Source organism: Pocillopora damicornis, chromosome 1 (assembly GCF_964200805.1).
Source record: "Pocillopora damicornis chromosome 1, jaPocDami1.2, whole genome shotgun sequence".
Classification (NCBI taxonomy): Eukaryota; Metazoa; Cnidaria; class Anthozoa; order Scleractinia; family Pocilloporidae; genus Pocillopora; species Pocillopora damicornis.
The window spans coordinates 25,990,834-26,008,393 of NC_142670.1; the positions used below are offsets into that span (position 1 = coordinate 25,990,834).

At 38.0% G+C, this 17,560-nt stretch overlaps 1 protein-coding gene across 1 annotated transcript; it reads right to left on the minus strand.

Moving 5' to 3' along the window:
* Positions 1–9,222: 9,222 nt before the first annotated feature.
* LOC149052968 (uncharacterized) lies at positions 9,223–16,174 on the minus strand. Its single transcript, XM_089212894.1, has 10 exons — positions 15,939–16,174; positions 14,690–14,952; positions 14,185–14,299; positions 13,866–13,988; positions 13,092–13,205; positions 12,547–12,660; positions 12,166–12,291; positions 10,870–11,103; positions 10,022–10,186; positions 9,223–9,797 (listed from the first exon to the last, which is right to left on the minus strand). The coding sequence occupies exons 1-10, from the start codon at positions 16,027–16,029 to the stop codon at positions 9,481–9,483; spliced, it is 1,662 nt and encodes a 553-aa protein (XP_089069020.1). The 5' UTR covers positions 16,030–16,174; the 3' UTR covers positions 9,223–9,480.
* Positions 16,175–17,560: the final 1,386 nt, after the last annotated feature.

Below are 17,560 nucleotides of genomic sequence, written 5' to 3' on the forward strand. Positions count from 1 at the left end.
CTCGGTCCATAAAAAAGTAGAAAAAGAACGAGGCTAATATCCAGTCATGTTACCATACAAGCTTGGTCAAGAGAGTTTATATTCTCTTGGCTTAATCATTAAGGGATTCATTGTAAAGCAAAATATTTCGCTTTGATAAGAATCAAGAATGGCCTGTTTATTTCGAGGACCGATAGAGAAAGCCAACTGTGTTTGCAACACAATAAACCCAAGAGGGTCGTTTATTTTTTTCCTATGTATAGCACTAGCCCACATAAAAAAGTAAAAAAAGAACAAGGCTAATATCCAGTCATCTTGACTGAACAAGCTTGGTCTTGTATTCTCTTGACTTGGTCATTAAAGGATTCATTGTAGAGCAAAAGATTTCGCTTTGATAAGAATCAAGAATGGCTTATTTATTTTGAGAGCCGATAGAGAAAGCCGACTGTGTTTGCAACACAATAAACCCAAGAGGGTCGTTTATTTTTTTTCTATGTATAGCACTAGCCCACTTTGGGCTGGAAATAATTTTCTTCAACTCGATCAATAAACCGCTTAAAGGACCATAATCCGACTGCTGATATTTCTTATGTCTAGCAAGTAAAAAGACGCTGACTGATATCAGCGAGCCCGTAATGCGACATATATACTAGTCAGCGGTTTTTTTAGTGCGACAGCTGTCACTTTAACATCTCAATGTGGAAGTCCGCCATAACATCAGTGTACTGAAGGAGTTAAACGATTGCATTGGAGGCTTATTACATTTAGGACTTTATTACATTTAGGACTTTATTACATTTAGAACAGTTATTACATTTAGGAATTCAACAACGGGCAACTAAAAAAATGCAAATAGTCTCTCGAAATTTCTAGAAGAGATAAATTAAAACATTATTTTGCTTTGCATCGTCAATAAACTATTTGCAGTGACAGGAGACTTCTCGGCTGTGTTATTATTCACAAGTAAGGAACGATTCAGGATCAAATTCACCTTAGCACTCTTCTAAAGACCGTCATTCTTTGGGAAAACGAAAAAAGCGGCCCTGCGTTTTTTAGTACCATTTAAATGCTGTATTATACAAAACTTTTGTTAGATTTGTATCGAATTACCTATTTAAAATGGTGGCGAATAGTTGTTTTTAGACCCAAAACGAAAACATGATTCATTTATTTTTATTTTTACAGGTAAAATCTCAGAGATAAAGTTAGGCAAAAGCAAATAATCCTCCACGCTTCAGTCTGCTCATATTGAATATTGATCATAATTATGCAATGAATTTCGTGTAACTTGAAGGCTGGTTTTCCCGATGACTTCTTTTCGATTGGGATCAATTTCCCGAAACTAATTTGCTCTCAAAGGGAAAATGACTGCAAGTTTATTTTTCTTTTTGTTTTTTTCTTCTCATTTCTTCTCATGACAAATCAAGAAGTGATTAGATCAGAAGAGCAATCAGGAATCGTGGAAATCTTATATTTTTTTAGCGCAGGAAGCCTGAGGTGGTCGGCATTTCAATTTTTCAAGTAACATAACTTGACAAATGGTCACCCAAAGGCGTAAAATGTTGGCTAAACTTTGAAAGCTAATAGAGCCTACTTCGTGTTTACGCATGTGTCTTCTTGAACAAATTAGAGTGGTTTAGCAAGAAGACTTTCATGAATATGAATATGGTAACCTTCTTCTAATAATTCTAATATCTTGAATATCCTAACCTTGGCTCTTTAGGATAATTATCAGCTTTGAATTTTCGGTTTCGTAGACCACTTGAAGGACAACGAAATTATCTTCTTTGAGAGTGTAACAAGCACAAACCGAGGATAGTTTACTACAAGTGAGTTGTTGATATGAATCCACATGGGCGATTAAACTTTGAAATGATTTCATTCCAGTTAAGTCTCGAGTGTGCAGATTCATCTATCAAATTTTGAAACCCTTGAAATATTTTTTTTCTATGATTTGTATCGCTGTCATTTCGTTTCGTGCTTCTAGATTTTAGCACTACTCGTTTTTCTTCATAATTTTGTAAAGTGTAATTTGGAATTGAAATCGTCGCCGTTTTTTCCCTCGTTTACTGAATATTCTTCTCAATCATGACAGTACACCTCTTTTAAGCACCACCTTCTTAGAGTTGCAATGCATTTTGTACAGAGTTATCAGGAGTTATGGCGAAAACATGTAGAGATCAAGCGACCCAACGATGGAGTTGTTTACAATGAGTTCCCGTTTAACCATGAACGAATGAAATGCACTCAAACTAGTCACTAACGAAACGGTTATAGACTGAGGAATCAGACTTCGTTCCTGTTTTATTTTGTTTTTGTTTAATTTGATTTTTTAACGAATAAAGTCGTTCAAGACTGAATCAAATTAATAGATTTAGAAAGCCGTGCCGAAATCAAGTTGATTGTTATTTTCTTTCGTAGATGACTTTCTTGTCTAAGTTTTCACCGGCGCTGATCAAAACTAGAGACATAGAAAAGTGCAAACCCGAGCTATTCTCAAATTTTTTTATCTCTGACTTCAATTCGCAGAACACTTTTTAATCACGGTTAAAACGACAATGACAACAAATAACACTGAATAATATGGCAGGTAGCCTTCGTGTTGTTTCATTTCGATAAACTTCAACATGAAGCAAGTTTAATTTATTGATGAATTAATTCACGATAAAATTAACAGCACCCGTTCTTAGAGTTTTCATACATGGTTTAAGAAATGTATCAAAGCAAAGCCCTTACGTTTTTTAAAGCCATGCTCAATTAAAAAAGGTAAATCTTAGATCGCTTGCTGACGATCGTGTTTCCTTTCGGGAATCCAGAATAAATGTAGCGGTAAATTTTAACAAATTCACCGAATAAAATAAAGAAAGGAACCTGGTTGTCCTGGAAATGAGTTCTGAAATCATTCCAAACAGCATTATCTCGTTTATAAGTGCACAATTAACGCAAATCCTAGGCGTTTCGATCACGACGGGAAAGCCAGCGAAATGACGTCCTGAACTTGATGAGGAGAACGGCAACGCTAACACCGGAAGTGGAAATAGAGTCGTGTCTTGATTATCCGCGCGCTTTCCCGTTCTGAAATGACGTTCCCGTCCTCTTTGATCAGACTGACTAAGTTTATTATCAACCAGACTGAACTGTACAATGAAAGTGAAGTAATTAGTAAGTTAGTAATTGTGACGTAACAGAAGTGATTGACGGGCGTTTAAATTTTCATGACACCCTCCCGGCCCAGCAATAAAGTACACAGTAAAGAAGAGACAGTTACAGTTACGTGGTATTGAATATCAGTCTAGAATTTCCGACATTAAATGTTCAGAGTGTGCTTTGATTCGTTTACTAGCTTCTTATGCTGCAGCTCGTGTTGGTCTTCTTGTTCTTGGTATGTTCTCCTCTTCGTTCTTTTTCTGTTGTGAGTCTTTAAGTTCAACTCCGTCCCCTTACACTTTAATAGGGTAAAGTTTTTTAATCGGCCTGGCGATGTGATTTCTGTTTGCTGTTCTTGAGGTTACAGGGCGTGTAAAACCATCCTCTCCTTCGTGTGATTGTGTAATGAGTCCTAGTTTCCATTGATTGCGTGGCGTTTCGTCCTGTATCAGGGCGATTTTTCCCACAGTGACAGTTTCTCCTGAGAAATGTGTGTTTCTTTGTAATGAGCGTTGTTCTCGGAGACTGGTTAAGTATTCCTTTTGCCACTGTTCCCAGAAATTTTGCATCATCTTTCGATGGTATTTCACTCGTTCTGATAAATCATGGGATGATGCTTGTGGTATGTACTCTGAATCATCTGAATCATTTGCTATATCTGGCAAAGTTAAAAGACATTGTCCACATGGGAAATGAGATGGAGTAATGGGTGACCATTATTAACATCTGTATACGTAAAGGTGAGTGGGCGACTGTTGAGTGTAGCCTCGACCTTAGCTAGTATGGTTTGTAATTCTATAAAAATTCAGAGAATTGTTTCCGATAGCTTTTTAAGTCTTCGTTTGACTAATTCAATCAATCGTTCATAAGCCACCCCACCGGGGAGCTCGTCCTGTCGTCCTGTTTATGAATCGCCTGAAGGCCCTTAAAAACGAGCTTGCAGTTTGATCTTCTACGATCTCAACATGTATCGCTCGTCTTGCTACACAGGTAAAGAGATAGATGTATACTTTGACAACTTCTTTTTTTGGTGCTACGGATGTATAATGGGCCTGCGTAGTCAACTCCGGTGACTCGAAAGGGTTGGTATCCTGTGACTCTTATTTCTGGTAATGGGGAAGAGGCAACTGAGCGGAATGACAGTCATTCCACTTTTCTACAGGTCACACATCTTTTTAGTTCTTTTTTTACTAGTTGTCGGCCTTTAGGGATCCAAAACGATTGTCGAAGCTGAGTAATAGTGTCGCGTACACCGCCGTGTAAAACTATCAGGTGTGTGTCTCTGACAATGTGTTGCTAAGTATAGCTTTCTGCTGGAATCAGAACGAGGTATTTGGCGCTATAGGGGAGTTGTGTGTTTTGCAGTCTCCCTTTGTTTAACCAGGGTGACGCGTACGTGGTTCAAGTCTATGGCAGTGACAGTGTTTGTGTATCCTCTTTTTGACAAAGTGGATCACAAAGGCTGTGATTCTGAGTGTTTTGTTCAAGGTATTGCATCTGATGATATCGATGACATTCAATAGATTGGAATTTTCCTGTGTGTTTGTGAGGTTGGCGAGTATTGAAGTTGTATCTATTGTTGATTCGGTATCTTGAATTTCGCCAATGGTGTTTGATGGCCATTCTCGTGGTGGTCGTAGAAGCTAGGATGAACCATGGTTCCAGTTTCATAGTTTGGAGATGAAGACTTTGGCATCTACTCCTCTAGTGATGATATCTGCAGGGATTGATAAGGTTGGACAGAATCTCCACGCACTGGGTGAAGTGATATCGTTAATGAGTCGTACTCGGTGTCTGATAAATTGCTGTTGTAGAGCCTTAGTGCATTTTGTCCCTTCAGGGGTGTTGCATCTCAGATAGGCTACTGCTCCGTATGCTAGAATACTTCTGTCACAAAACACATGCATTTATAACTTTCCCACTGATACATACTTTATGGTGGTTACACTTCAAATGGCGCGTTAAAGATTTCTTTTTTGCGAAGGACACCCGCGAAGGTCTACCGTATCTTTAAGGAAATGCAGATGAGATAGTTATACAGATTTTTTAATTCTCACCGTTCAATCGTCGGATATGAAACCATGAGGGGGCTGAAAAATAAAATCCTGTGGTCTTGCCTTCTTAGTGCGGTTATTCAGTTCACACATTTTGTATTTTCTGTTGTAGTTATAGCTTTGGCCCGTGATCTCTTGTTCACACTTGATATCGCAGAGGTGAGGAGCCGCCAATGACCATTTCTTGATGATGGAAAGCTTGAGAGCCATACCTTGAATGCATACTTCTGTCCTGCATTGATAATTAGCTGTGACAAGCTGTGACAAGCTCCATCAGAAACGTGAAGAAGAGGATTTTTACAAGGCGAAAAGTCCACAGCTCCGCTGTTCATGAATCTACAGTTAACATTCATAGCAACCCAACCGAGTTTAGACGCTGCCGTTCATCCACATTGTTTTGTTACATAAACCTAAGGCGTTTTCCCTCTTTAATAAAATGTTTTGTAAAGTAATGACAGGGGGGAAAGCAGACCCAAGCAGTTAACCTCGACACATTGGTGAATAATCCTCCCTCCCCTTTTCAAAAATAATTCATCCCTTGAAGGAATTCCTTTTCCGATTGTTTACATTTCAAAATTTTACATGGGCTCGAAACAGAAGTGACATTTATAAGTTTTTGAGCCAGTGTCTAATTAAAAGAGATCGTTGACAATCTATATTTTCACCCTCAATGAATGTCAAACCCGTTGCATTTTCTCTCCTCACATCACCTATTCGCATTCTTTAACACTTAGGGGTCTTAATGGTTGTTCTATGTAAAACAGCTTCACTAACGTCACTTCCATTTGAACTCAATCCAATTCATTCTATTTTCTCTTTTAAGGCAACCGATATAAACAAGAAGCCATCAGCCGTAACAGTTTGTTTTACTTGTTTACGGTCTTCACAGAACTTTTACTCTGAATTTTTATCTGACCTCGATCGAGTGAGTCGAACGAGTAAGTCGTGCATAAAATACTGATGATGACTTGCGTCAAACACGCATAACGCAAATGGTTTGAATGGAACTTGAGAGCAGAATGAAAACTCCAATATAATTCAAGTTTAAGGTCAGGACACGCTAACTCAGAAAAATGCGTTGGAAATTCACACATACAAAATGAAGAAAATTAATATCTACACACCTCTTAGCGTGACTGTATTTCTTGAAACGTGCTTGGATTCTTTTCATATTAATTTATAGTATTGATTTTTATAAATCAAGGTGCAAATATGGTGCGCTAATCTAGTACATTTCTTTTTTTTCATTACAGTTGATTCTCTCATGCTCATTAATTAAAAAAAAAAAGATGTTGTCTATCTGTATGGTGATGTCATTCAAACTGTCATTCAAACTAGCGTGAAATATTTACTGGCTTATGCACTTTGGTTGTTTATCAATATGTTTTATGTGCATTTTAAATGAAATAAACAGGAAATGGAGATCCCGCTAAGTTCTTATTCCTTCCATATAACACGCCAGATACTTTGTGAAAGATAAAATACGCGACAGACAGCAGATGCTGTTAATGACCATCTTTTGAGCGCAAAACGTAAATTATAGTGAGGGCTCGCTTCCACATTTCCCAAGTTATGACATGTGAATGGGTAAAAGTACCGCAATTGGAAAAAAAGTATTATTGTCAATGTTCCCTCTTTGGGCACTATTGCGCAAAGGGATTAATTGCCTCACGCCACGTGACACACCTTTGTCTATTCTTTATTGTTTACAGTATTAGGTTTCAGTATTGTTACAGCTCTCGTAGCGTGAACAGTGTTTTGTCAAGTGGCGTTGTTTTTCGTACGTTTATTGATCTCAATGGGTCGAACCAAGCGTTGTCCAGGTTGTAAAATTCCCCAAGCCGAGCACCAGCTCGGGAAATTTGATAAACAGTGTCCCGGGCCGGTGCCAGATGATCAAGAAGAGTTAGCAGATGAAGACGACACCGACCCCCAAGCACAGGACGCTTCTCTGAACGATTCAACCATTCAAGCTACTTTGAATTCTTTGCTCGGTGCGGTCCAGTCGTTAACTACTGGTTTAGCAGAGGTTCAAGCAGATAATAAGAAACTACGAGCCTTGGTGGAGAAGACAAAGGCGACGGATGGTCACAACGCGTCCACGCGCCCGCTTTCTGATGGCCATGATGTTGCTCCAGCATCACAACCTGTTTCTGCCGTTACTTTGCCCGAATTACGGGCTATGGCCCGCCTCTCCCGAAAAGCTGATCAACAAGTCGCCCAGCTTGGGTTAACTGACTCAAGTGCGTCGACTAGTGATTCTGATGGTGACGACAGTGATCTGCAAAGTCCTCTTAGTACGAAGGCCAAGATAGCACGGCGGTAAGTCTCTCAAGTCTGGGAAAGAAGCCAAGATAACAAGCACCGTCTTGTGTCCGCAGTCATGGCCACATTGTTATCTCAGCATTACTCACGGTCGCCGCGACGTCAAATACGAGGAGCTTAAACTCGAAGAATTCGTTGCCGGTTATGGCCAGATCCTTTTGTCCCCAGATTTATCTGAGGTGGAACGTTCTTCCCGTCTTAAACATCTGGTTTCGCTAATGTATTTTTCCCAGCTTTACGAATGGCAGGCTGTTTTGAGTTTTCACGGTGCAGTTCTGTTAGAGATCGAACGTGGATTGCGCCAATGGGGAGATTCGTTTCTACCTTTAGAAAGCCGTACTTTGTATGGTCATCGCAAGGCAACCAAGCCGTCCGCGAGCGCTTCTTCTTCCGCGGCGTTGTTTTTCCCGCCCACCCACCCATTTCTTGTTAGTGTGTTTAGGTGAGGTGGCAGAGAGGTTTATTTCGCTTCCTTGTTTGTCACTGTTCGGTCCTATTTCATTATTCTAGGATCTAGCTGAATAAACTTCTCTCTTGGCCAAAAACAGATTGTGTTGTTGTTGTGTTGTTGGCGGGGGGGGGGGGGGGGGGGAGAATTTACAAAATCAAAGAAGAATTGTGAATTCCTAACTGTTATTCCTTTAGTATACTTTGTTTGCACTGTAATTACACATTTCTCCCTGTTCACTAGGTGAGGATTAAAGTTAAAAGTTAAAATAATTACACAATGAATTGCCAGAAAATGAGGATATCGGGGCAGGCTATTGCCTCTACAGTTGCGTGAGTCACACAATATCAACATATTCAATCGAGTTTCGATTGAGTTAAAAATAACTTTTAATTAAAAATGTTTTTGACCATATTGTTAGGTCTTTGTAAAACATGAAGTCCTTTAGTGGGTGTAAGCTTCTAGAAGAGTGTTTTTGTTTCATAACTCGCGTTGTTTAAGTCGATTTTTCTCGTCAGATTTTTGGGGTCCTTAAAGTTGTTACTGATATAAGTTAACAATTTTATTACGAAAATGTCTCGAAATTGTTAACATGGATTATATCTTGTTCAAGTAGAACCGCACAGTAAATTTAATGCGCAAGACATAACTAGAAAGACCGAATTATGATTAACAGAAACAAATGAAAGGAGAGTGCTACGTTCATTGTTTCAGTAGTTTATCATCACATAAGTGAGCATTGCGCAGCGTTCATGACCACTGCTAAAGCGTTATTTTGGCGTCCATGTCTCGTTTGCTGGTTATAACACATCTAATAACTGTGTTGAGCTTGAAGCAAATATCCTGAGAATAATTGGCATCCTGAGTAATGTAAAACCTTTAAAGAAATTAATGAAAACAGTAAAAATCTCCAAGAAAAGACGAAAACTTCGCCCCTGCTTTCATAAGAGTGAGTGGTTACGACAGCATAATTGCTTTCCAGAGAAAGTATCTTGTGAAGATTTCTAATTGTTACCCGACTTTGTTCAACGTGTAAATATTAAGATTCCAAAATGATTATGAGACGTGTTGTGGTTTTACGCCTCTAAAATAAATTACAATACCCTGCCAATTATTCCGTAAGATTTGTAAAAGTTGTTCTTCACCCCTGTCAAAATATTTTTGGATTACTTAGTTTCGATTAGACATAAAAATTAATTAAAAGTTGAAACCTCTGATCTCACTTTAAGGCATGCAGTAATAATAATATCAACAACAAAGCAGAGAATCTTCAATTACAACTTTAATCATAGTGCCCGCTAAACATAATCAAAAGTCTGCGCGTGAGTTGAGCCTCAGTAACCTATAACCTTGGAGTTTATCCTGGTTAAGGCAACTACAGCACGTACTTCCTTGCATATTACACGCCTACACCTACGCCTACAGTTGCTGTTACAAAAAAATTAACATTCCTCAGTGGGTAGAGACAATGTCAGTTCAAATACCTGGCTTAGAAACAGAAATAGACCTGCAATTGTAATTCCAGCTCTAAGGGAGATAAAAAACCTCTACTTCATTAGGAGTAAAATGGTAGGTTCCAGCTAACACTGTAACCTTTTCCTTTACTTCACTTGGAGCCAAGAAAGAGTGACCAAAGTTGGTGTACGAATGAGCATTATGAGCTGCGTTGTTAGCAACACAAATATCGTGGCCACCGCCAAATGTTGGACCATAACTTATCCCCATATAGATCGCTTGGGAACCACGCTTCACCATACTTTTGAACGGCGCCAGTCCTTCTTTGTTTTCAAGCGAATAAATGAAAGCCTTGTCGGTCTTACGATATCCTTCATATGGATCATCATCTACAGGTCAAGACGATGAGAAAAAAATTGCAATCCTCTCATAGAAATGTTTTTACTTAGTTTACTTATTCTATAGAAGCTGGAAACATACAGCCGAACTTGAAGGAAATCATCTAATGACTTATTTGTTGCATATTTTTTGTCATGAAGGTATTGAGACTGAAAAAAGGGAAAGAGGAAAATACTGATATGTATATCTCATGAAAAATTACATTTATTCTTACTGCAATAAGCCCAGTCACGTTTGAAGACAGCCTCGAATGAGCACCACCTTCCAATAAAAGAGTCACTCTTTGTGCAGGAGTTGTAGGTACGGCCTTCATACTTGAAAGGGAATACACAACAGCGACCAGACCGGTCCTTTGTTCTTGCTCCCGGAGGACAATCGGCTAAGGAAACATTTTAATCAATGCATCATTAATAGCTTTTTTTTCGGATGATCGGTTTTAAATATTATTCACGAAATCTTCAAGATAGAAAGGGCATAATCTTCTTGCACCAAGTTTTGAAGTTAAGGGTTATGGTACTGATTTTACATTACATATTTGCACATGAACTAGGGAGGGTACTATTACTTTATAACGGTTACGTATGCGTGAGTCGTTTTCGTGATTTCTATCTATAACATTCAGTCTGGTTATAAAAGCTGTTTACAAAACTGTCGGAAAAAGTTGAGGTAACACATCTAAAGATTGATTCAAGTAGCTATAACATGAGTGCAGTCATAAACTGGTAGGTAGTGACGGATTGACAAAACGTCTTAGATATGATCGATATTCTTTTAAAGTCTGGATTCGCGCATCAAGTAGTCTCCATGTATCTGTATGTTTGACATTGGAACTTTTAATCTTGTTATCCGAAAATGAGAGGGCACGTTTGCTAAGTGTTGTTCGCATACATTGATTGACGTAGAGCGGGGAAGAGGAGTGAAGATACTAGATCAGTTGGGAGTCATTTCGACTAGCGCCAAGAGATTCTTAACTTTTTTTGTTTGACAGATGTGACATCGATAGGCGGACTACATGCGAGTAAGATCGTCACTATTATGTTTAAAGAGGATACAGTTTCTTACCCCATGGAATATCGGTGTACCCACCAAAAACATTCTGGTCTTTCTGTATAATTGTTAACATATCTTTTTTTCCGTCGCAACGAGTGTGGAAGGCATCGCCAGCCCAGCCATGTGAAGAGGCTCGGTAGCAAAGCAACCAGTGAGAATAATGTCCAACGGCAGGAACCAGGAACTCACGAAGATATGCTAAGTAAGATTCATTTTTCGACAATATGACTGAATTTTTTATGTATCCTGCAACAGTAGAAATGAAAAACACGGATGGTTTATGCTATGTCTCTCTACCTAGAGAAAGAATCAGTGGTTGATCCACACTCTAGCTACTTTGCAACACGACGATACAATTGGAAAAATTATGTTCCAAGCACGAGAAAGCTACATTTTCATCACGTCGGTCCCTTTAGTGAAAACTTGTACATTGAGTGTTCAAATTTTAGATCTCCTCTTTGCTTTTTATGAGCAGTATTAAAGACTTTTTGCTCCTTGCCTTACAACTGAATCGTTACATTTTCGTTATCGTTATCTTTATGCAATTTGCTGACCGCAAACTCCGTCACTCATAAGAGCAAACCTTACTTCATAATTGTTATATAGTGCTCTATAGTGAATAATACATGGGCGTGGGTAGATATGGAATTTCTCTTCGAATGTTCAACTCGATAGCTCACGAGTGAGCGCAACGAACGAGTGAGAGGTCGGGTTGAACACGGGAAAAGAAATTCCATATCCACAAACAACCATGTATTATTTTGTTTATCAGCTAAACACAATAGCCCTTCACTGGCAATGAATAGTCAACTTTAATAATGAATGAAAATAAAAGGATCGACAATCTCCGAATTAAAATCGTAAAGTGCGTTGGCTCTAAGGCTCAACATGAAAAATGCGTTGGAACACGACAAAAACAAACCATGGGCATAATTTTCAATATACAAAATTCTCGGATACACGGCCAAAATCGGCCTGTGGCAAATCTTCAAGTTGTGGATTTTCGTTCTGAGCCGCGAGAAAAATTCCATCACCAAGGCCACTGAAAACGTATTTTTCGGTTTTTCTTTCCATATTTTGCTTTTCTTCCCTTTTCTAGGAAAGTTTGAACGCCGTTCTTTCATCAACCTGACCGAGTGGCGCCAAATGCGAGTGAAGTGTCAGCATCTGATTGGCGATATAAAACACACGTAAAAAAAAAATAATACGATATTTTTTCACGAGTGCTGTTACGGCTTTTCTCAGGGCTAGAAACCCTTCTATAACACTGTAGTTTATATGATAAATGCCGGTAACATATTGACAAACCTTCACAATTGTGTCCGTCTCCGATGAACCCAGGTTTACAACTGCATCGAAATGATCCTGGCGTGTTTTTACAAACCCCGCTAGTTAAACTACATGTGTGAGTATTTTGAGCACACTCGTCATTATCTGTAAAAAAAACTCAGTAGGTTTATAGCTAGTTGTTTCTTTGCCTGAAGGCATGTAATACCGGGTTTTACAAAGCTAAGGGACCAGAACCGCTATATTGCAATACGAGCTGGCGAAGAAGATATATAACACAGATTTAGCATAATATGTTTAGTATGTAATCATGAAAGCAGGAATTTGTCACCATGTTTTATTACTTGATTATGACGCACTACCATTTTAACATGGCTAATATATACACTATAATCAGCCTACCTATTTCGCAATTTATTCCACTAAACCCAATTGCACAGCTGCATCTGTATTTGTTGATATCGTCAAAGCAGGTTCCTTTGTTCAGACAAGGACTGTTAGCACAGTCGTCTATATCTACAAAATCAATTTTTCGGCAAATCTCCAGCTGTCTTTGAATCATTTCACTATATGGTTATAGGGATAGGGGTTTTTAAGATTTAAACTATACTTTACTAGGAAAATATCATTCTTGAAATATGTATAAAAATGCTCGTTTCTTCGCATACAATAAGTCACGGTTTTCCATCGGTAAATCTTGTTAGTTAGGCCCATTTGTAAAACTGTTTCTCAGCAAGACCGTTAGTTTTAATTTATTCAAAACTTAACTCCATCATTTCGTAAAATGATTTTGGATTAAAGAGTTTGGTAAATCCCAGTTGACATCTGTAGTGATATCTTTAAATTAAGTCGATATACTTACCACAACTCTCGAATATCTCACAGGAACAATAATTAATGCCTATTTAATTAATTTTAAAGTGAGAATAAAACATTGCTTATCGAACCTGTTTCGCAATGATCCCCAGTGAATCCTTGTAAACATGTACATTTGTATCCTTCACTTTGGGGGATACAGGTTCCTTCATTGTGGCATGGATTTTGGTCACAGCCAGAAATTTCTGATACAGAAAAAAAATTGAGAACGTGCTTTCAGGCACTTCAGGAAACTTAACAATATGGGATGCTTTTTCTTCATTCGTGCATGAGTCGTTTTTGATGCTTACAACGGTGACAAATACAAGGGTCGGAAATAATCTCGAGGCCTTTGTCCATATGAAATCATCCCTTAATAACTCCTTCTAAATTAAGGCGTGTCATGTATTACAAAGTGCCTCTCGATCGAACATGGTAAAGCCGAACCAAGCTTGCCAATCAGAAAAAAAGTTTCAACGAGACGAGAAACCAGAGACATTTCAAAGTATTACAGCTAGCCGACCTCAACTGCAGGAAAGTCTCTTTTACTTATGACCTTCAGAGAGTAATCCACGGGAGGAAAATATGCCACATTATGCTTAGCATTGACGTTGGTACATATCCTCAGTGGTGGGGACCGGCATCGATACACTTCACAAGTTTGTTCGTAATTAAAAGAAGTACTCATCAAAATAATAGAAAATTACCATATTATCCCAACGATTTTTCATTTCAAATAGAAAGGTAGCTTCACCTTTCAAACCTCTATCATTTTATCCTACAATACCTCGTTTTCGCGTTTGGCGACTCAGATCTGTCGCCACTATGAATACGGTGAGGAATCATGAAACAGATGAGTTCCTTACTTGCACAATTTTGACCATTTCCCACATAACCAGCCTTGCATTTACAAATAAATGATCCCTTGGTATTATGGCATTCGGCATTAGCATCGCATCCGTGAGTTTTATTTTTACACTCGTCAACATCTAAATAGAGAGAATTAATACCAAAAGCACAGAGAAATTCAAGCTGTAGTAATCACAATTAAAATGAAGCTGTGGGCACGTTATACACTGAAACAATCCCTTAACATCGATTTAGCTGGTTGGTTCCAGAATATGAACTGCTAACAATTTTTGTTGTCGACAAAAAAACTAGTACGAACGCGTTTTTAATTCTCACCTTGTTCACAGTGAGCTCCCGCAAATCCAACAGAACATAAGCATCGATATCCCTTGCATGTAAAACCAGACTGACAAATGGCGTTGTTATTGCAGCGAGCACGGCTACAAGCATTCTGAAAAATAATAATTAAAAAAAAACAAACAATAAAAAGAATAATAAAAAAGTGACGTTTAAATGTATAAAGAAATGAAAAACATAATAAATACAGTAGGTAATGATTAAGTAAACAAATAAAAAAATTATATAATATCATCATTCTACAAAATATTTTTGGTGGAGGCTGTTGGTTTGGTTTTAATGATCACAAAGGTAAGTACATTAACAAACATGGAAATGTTACAAAACAAAACAAAAATTCCGAAAATTATTAAAAAGGAACCTGTTGATTTGGTTTTAACGTATGAACACTGTAACAAAGGTAAACAAACTGAAAAAACGTAAAATTCTCCCTTAGAACTTAGGATACATTTAAATCGATCGCTTAAAGACATTGTCTCCGTACTTTTGTTCCATGGTACACATAGTTCGTTGCCTTCACCAGATCCTTATCATCTTCTTTACTTGTTGAGTTGTTAAGTTCACAGTTTTGTATTCCTGCTTCACTTGGTCCAAAATAAAAGTTGACACTGACACAGTTATGGTTCAGGTAGCAACTATATTCACACGTGTCCCTGTCAATCACACTGATGTTTGTTATGGTATGGTTCACAAGACGTTCTCCCACGAAAAACAGAGTGGATGGAAATGCTAAGATACGGCATTGATCTAAAATAGATGAAACGTTTAAATCATAACACTAGGACTGATCTGAGGAGGATTGTGGATGTTCCTGATTTTCATGAAACACTTTTTTATATGAACGTTTGAGTACCGGATATATGTTTCCACGCTCTCTCAGATCATGAAAGAAGAAATTCTGTCTGAAATAGGCGATATGATCCGTGTTATTCAAACGAAGGCAAAACGTGTTGTTATTGTTATTAATATCATTTTTCTTTTTAATATGAATTGAAGGGTGATACCCCTTCATGGTGTTTTGACAATTCTGTCATGCTGTCAAACAATTTTGCCAATATGACAATTTCACAAATTATGAATACTTAAAAATCCGGTATAAAGTTTAAACGTGGTTATCACCCCTAGTTGGAGTTATTCTGACACTAAAACAAAAGAACATGAATTGAACTTAAGCACAATAGAGTAAGGATTGATGAATAAAAAGAATTCAGAATCGAAATGAAATCCAGTCGTGAGGCCAGTATAAGCTAGGGATGATCTATTTTCCGCAAAACTCGGTTAGGAGGCTTATTGCATAGCTCGTTGCATATGCGTGCTCTAACTGTGCTATGACTGAATGTAATCTAATTTGAGGAAATACTTGATAAACCGTCAACATAATTTCAGGTAATGTGTTGCGAAGTAAAGTTTGGGTTTTTCACCATAGGACAAGAAAAGGTAAATAAATGAAATTAGAATATCGCCTCCAAATTGATCCAAACTTGCGACATACTCCCTTGAGTACAGGATTGGGAACAGATTTCTGCACTGAAAACCGGAGGATTTTTTTTTCAGTCTTTAAAAATCCCTCGCTTCAAAACAACCGAGACCTTTAACATTAAAAGATAAACGTAAAGAAGAAAATAAAAAAGTAAAATATACATGGGTAACAATCGGAAGTGAAATGCAAATAAATAGCATAAAATGGCAACTCGTAATAAAAGCTAAGAAAAGGCACAGTGACATATCCTCACCATCCAAACAAGATAAAACATTCTTAATCGGCAAGAAAAAAACAAAGTGGAGGAGAACATCCATTTTTGCAAAATCCTGCTTTCTAAACATGTGTGGAAGCTGAGGGGAAATTGTTGCAAATTTGAAGAACTTCAAGTCTTAATTAGCACCAATAAGTTGACTCGCACGTATTCAATTAATAGCTATGGCTGGTTTGAAGGTGAACGTCAGACGCATCAGTTTTCAGCCAATAGGACTGTTGTTGATAAGCTGCTATTTAAACATACCTCATAGGAAAGTTTTTTTATTTGCAGTTCCAACAAAGTAGTCATTTGTTCACATTCCGCGGAAATTCATCTTCTATATCTTCCTGCTAATGTGACGTAGTAGGCAGATGCAAGTTGTATCTTGGTAAGATATAGTGCTAAGGTATTAAAACATTCCATTTTTCTAACGGTTATTACAGGATTGGAAAGATATTTTTTCATTTATGTATTATATTATAAACGTTTGGCGACTGGCAGTGTAATATTTGTAATTCCTCGCGTAACTTCTCGAATTTTGCGGCACACAATGCGAAAGAGGAGAAAAAGAGAGGTTAAATGAACCCTCGAACGGGTAAGCTGGCTGCATTAAAGGAGCGTCAAGTAAATCATTTCAAAAATTTTGACATATCGGCCTCTCTGAGAAATGAAAACATATGTGCCTTAAACGTTGGTTGAACTCACACACAGCTGTCTTCAGGTGGAATTATTTGAACTGATAATGGCCTTAGCTCGCAATTAAATGTCAATGCCTCAAATTTCAGAAGCCTTTTGTGGCTATCTGCTTAAAATAAAACATTCTGTTTTCGCAAATTTGTAATTTGTTGATTTCTTTCGTATTTAAATCTTATACTTTTCGCACCCATTAATTTACGTTAATTTTTTTTCGTTTTTTTTTCACGTATCATTTATGCATCATTATTTCATCGCTTTAGGCGGGCTAAATTACGCCGCCCCATATAATTCATGTTTCATGCCCCTTCCGGCGTTGTATGTTCTTATTTTTGCCTCTATGTAAACCTCTTCACTGCGAATGTTTCGTGTTTCGTACATATCCTCAACATTTAAGAAGTTTCGTCTCATTGTATCTTTATATTTATCTCTCCAGTCTTCTTTGTAAGTAGATTTTTTGTTAAGATCATTTTCCGCTTTTTACGAATTTACTTCTTCACGCGCCCTTTAAAAGAGTAGTGAATCGAGTGCTGAATAGATTAAAATGTGTTAATTGAAACAGGCCCTTGCCTCTTCACACTCAGTATCAGAATATTTCGATTGTCTGTTAAATAACCCTATTGTATGTTATTAATCTACGTCTCAGGCAGTGGAATAGAATAATTAAAGATATGTTTATTTGGGAGCGAAAAGATTGTATGGCATGAAGATCACGCAACAACAAGAGAACCTTATTCTCTTCGAAGGGCTGGTAACTCTACGCTTTATAGGTTCTATTTCTCAAGCCTACTGGACTAACCAGGCACCTGCCCCTCAAGCGTTCATGGAACTTATTTGCTGCCGCTGCAAAGGATCGTGCCAAACACGACGCTGTTCTTGTGTCAGCAATGGCCTTCCCTGCACGGAGGCATGCACATGCCAAGATA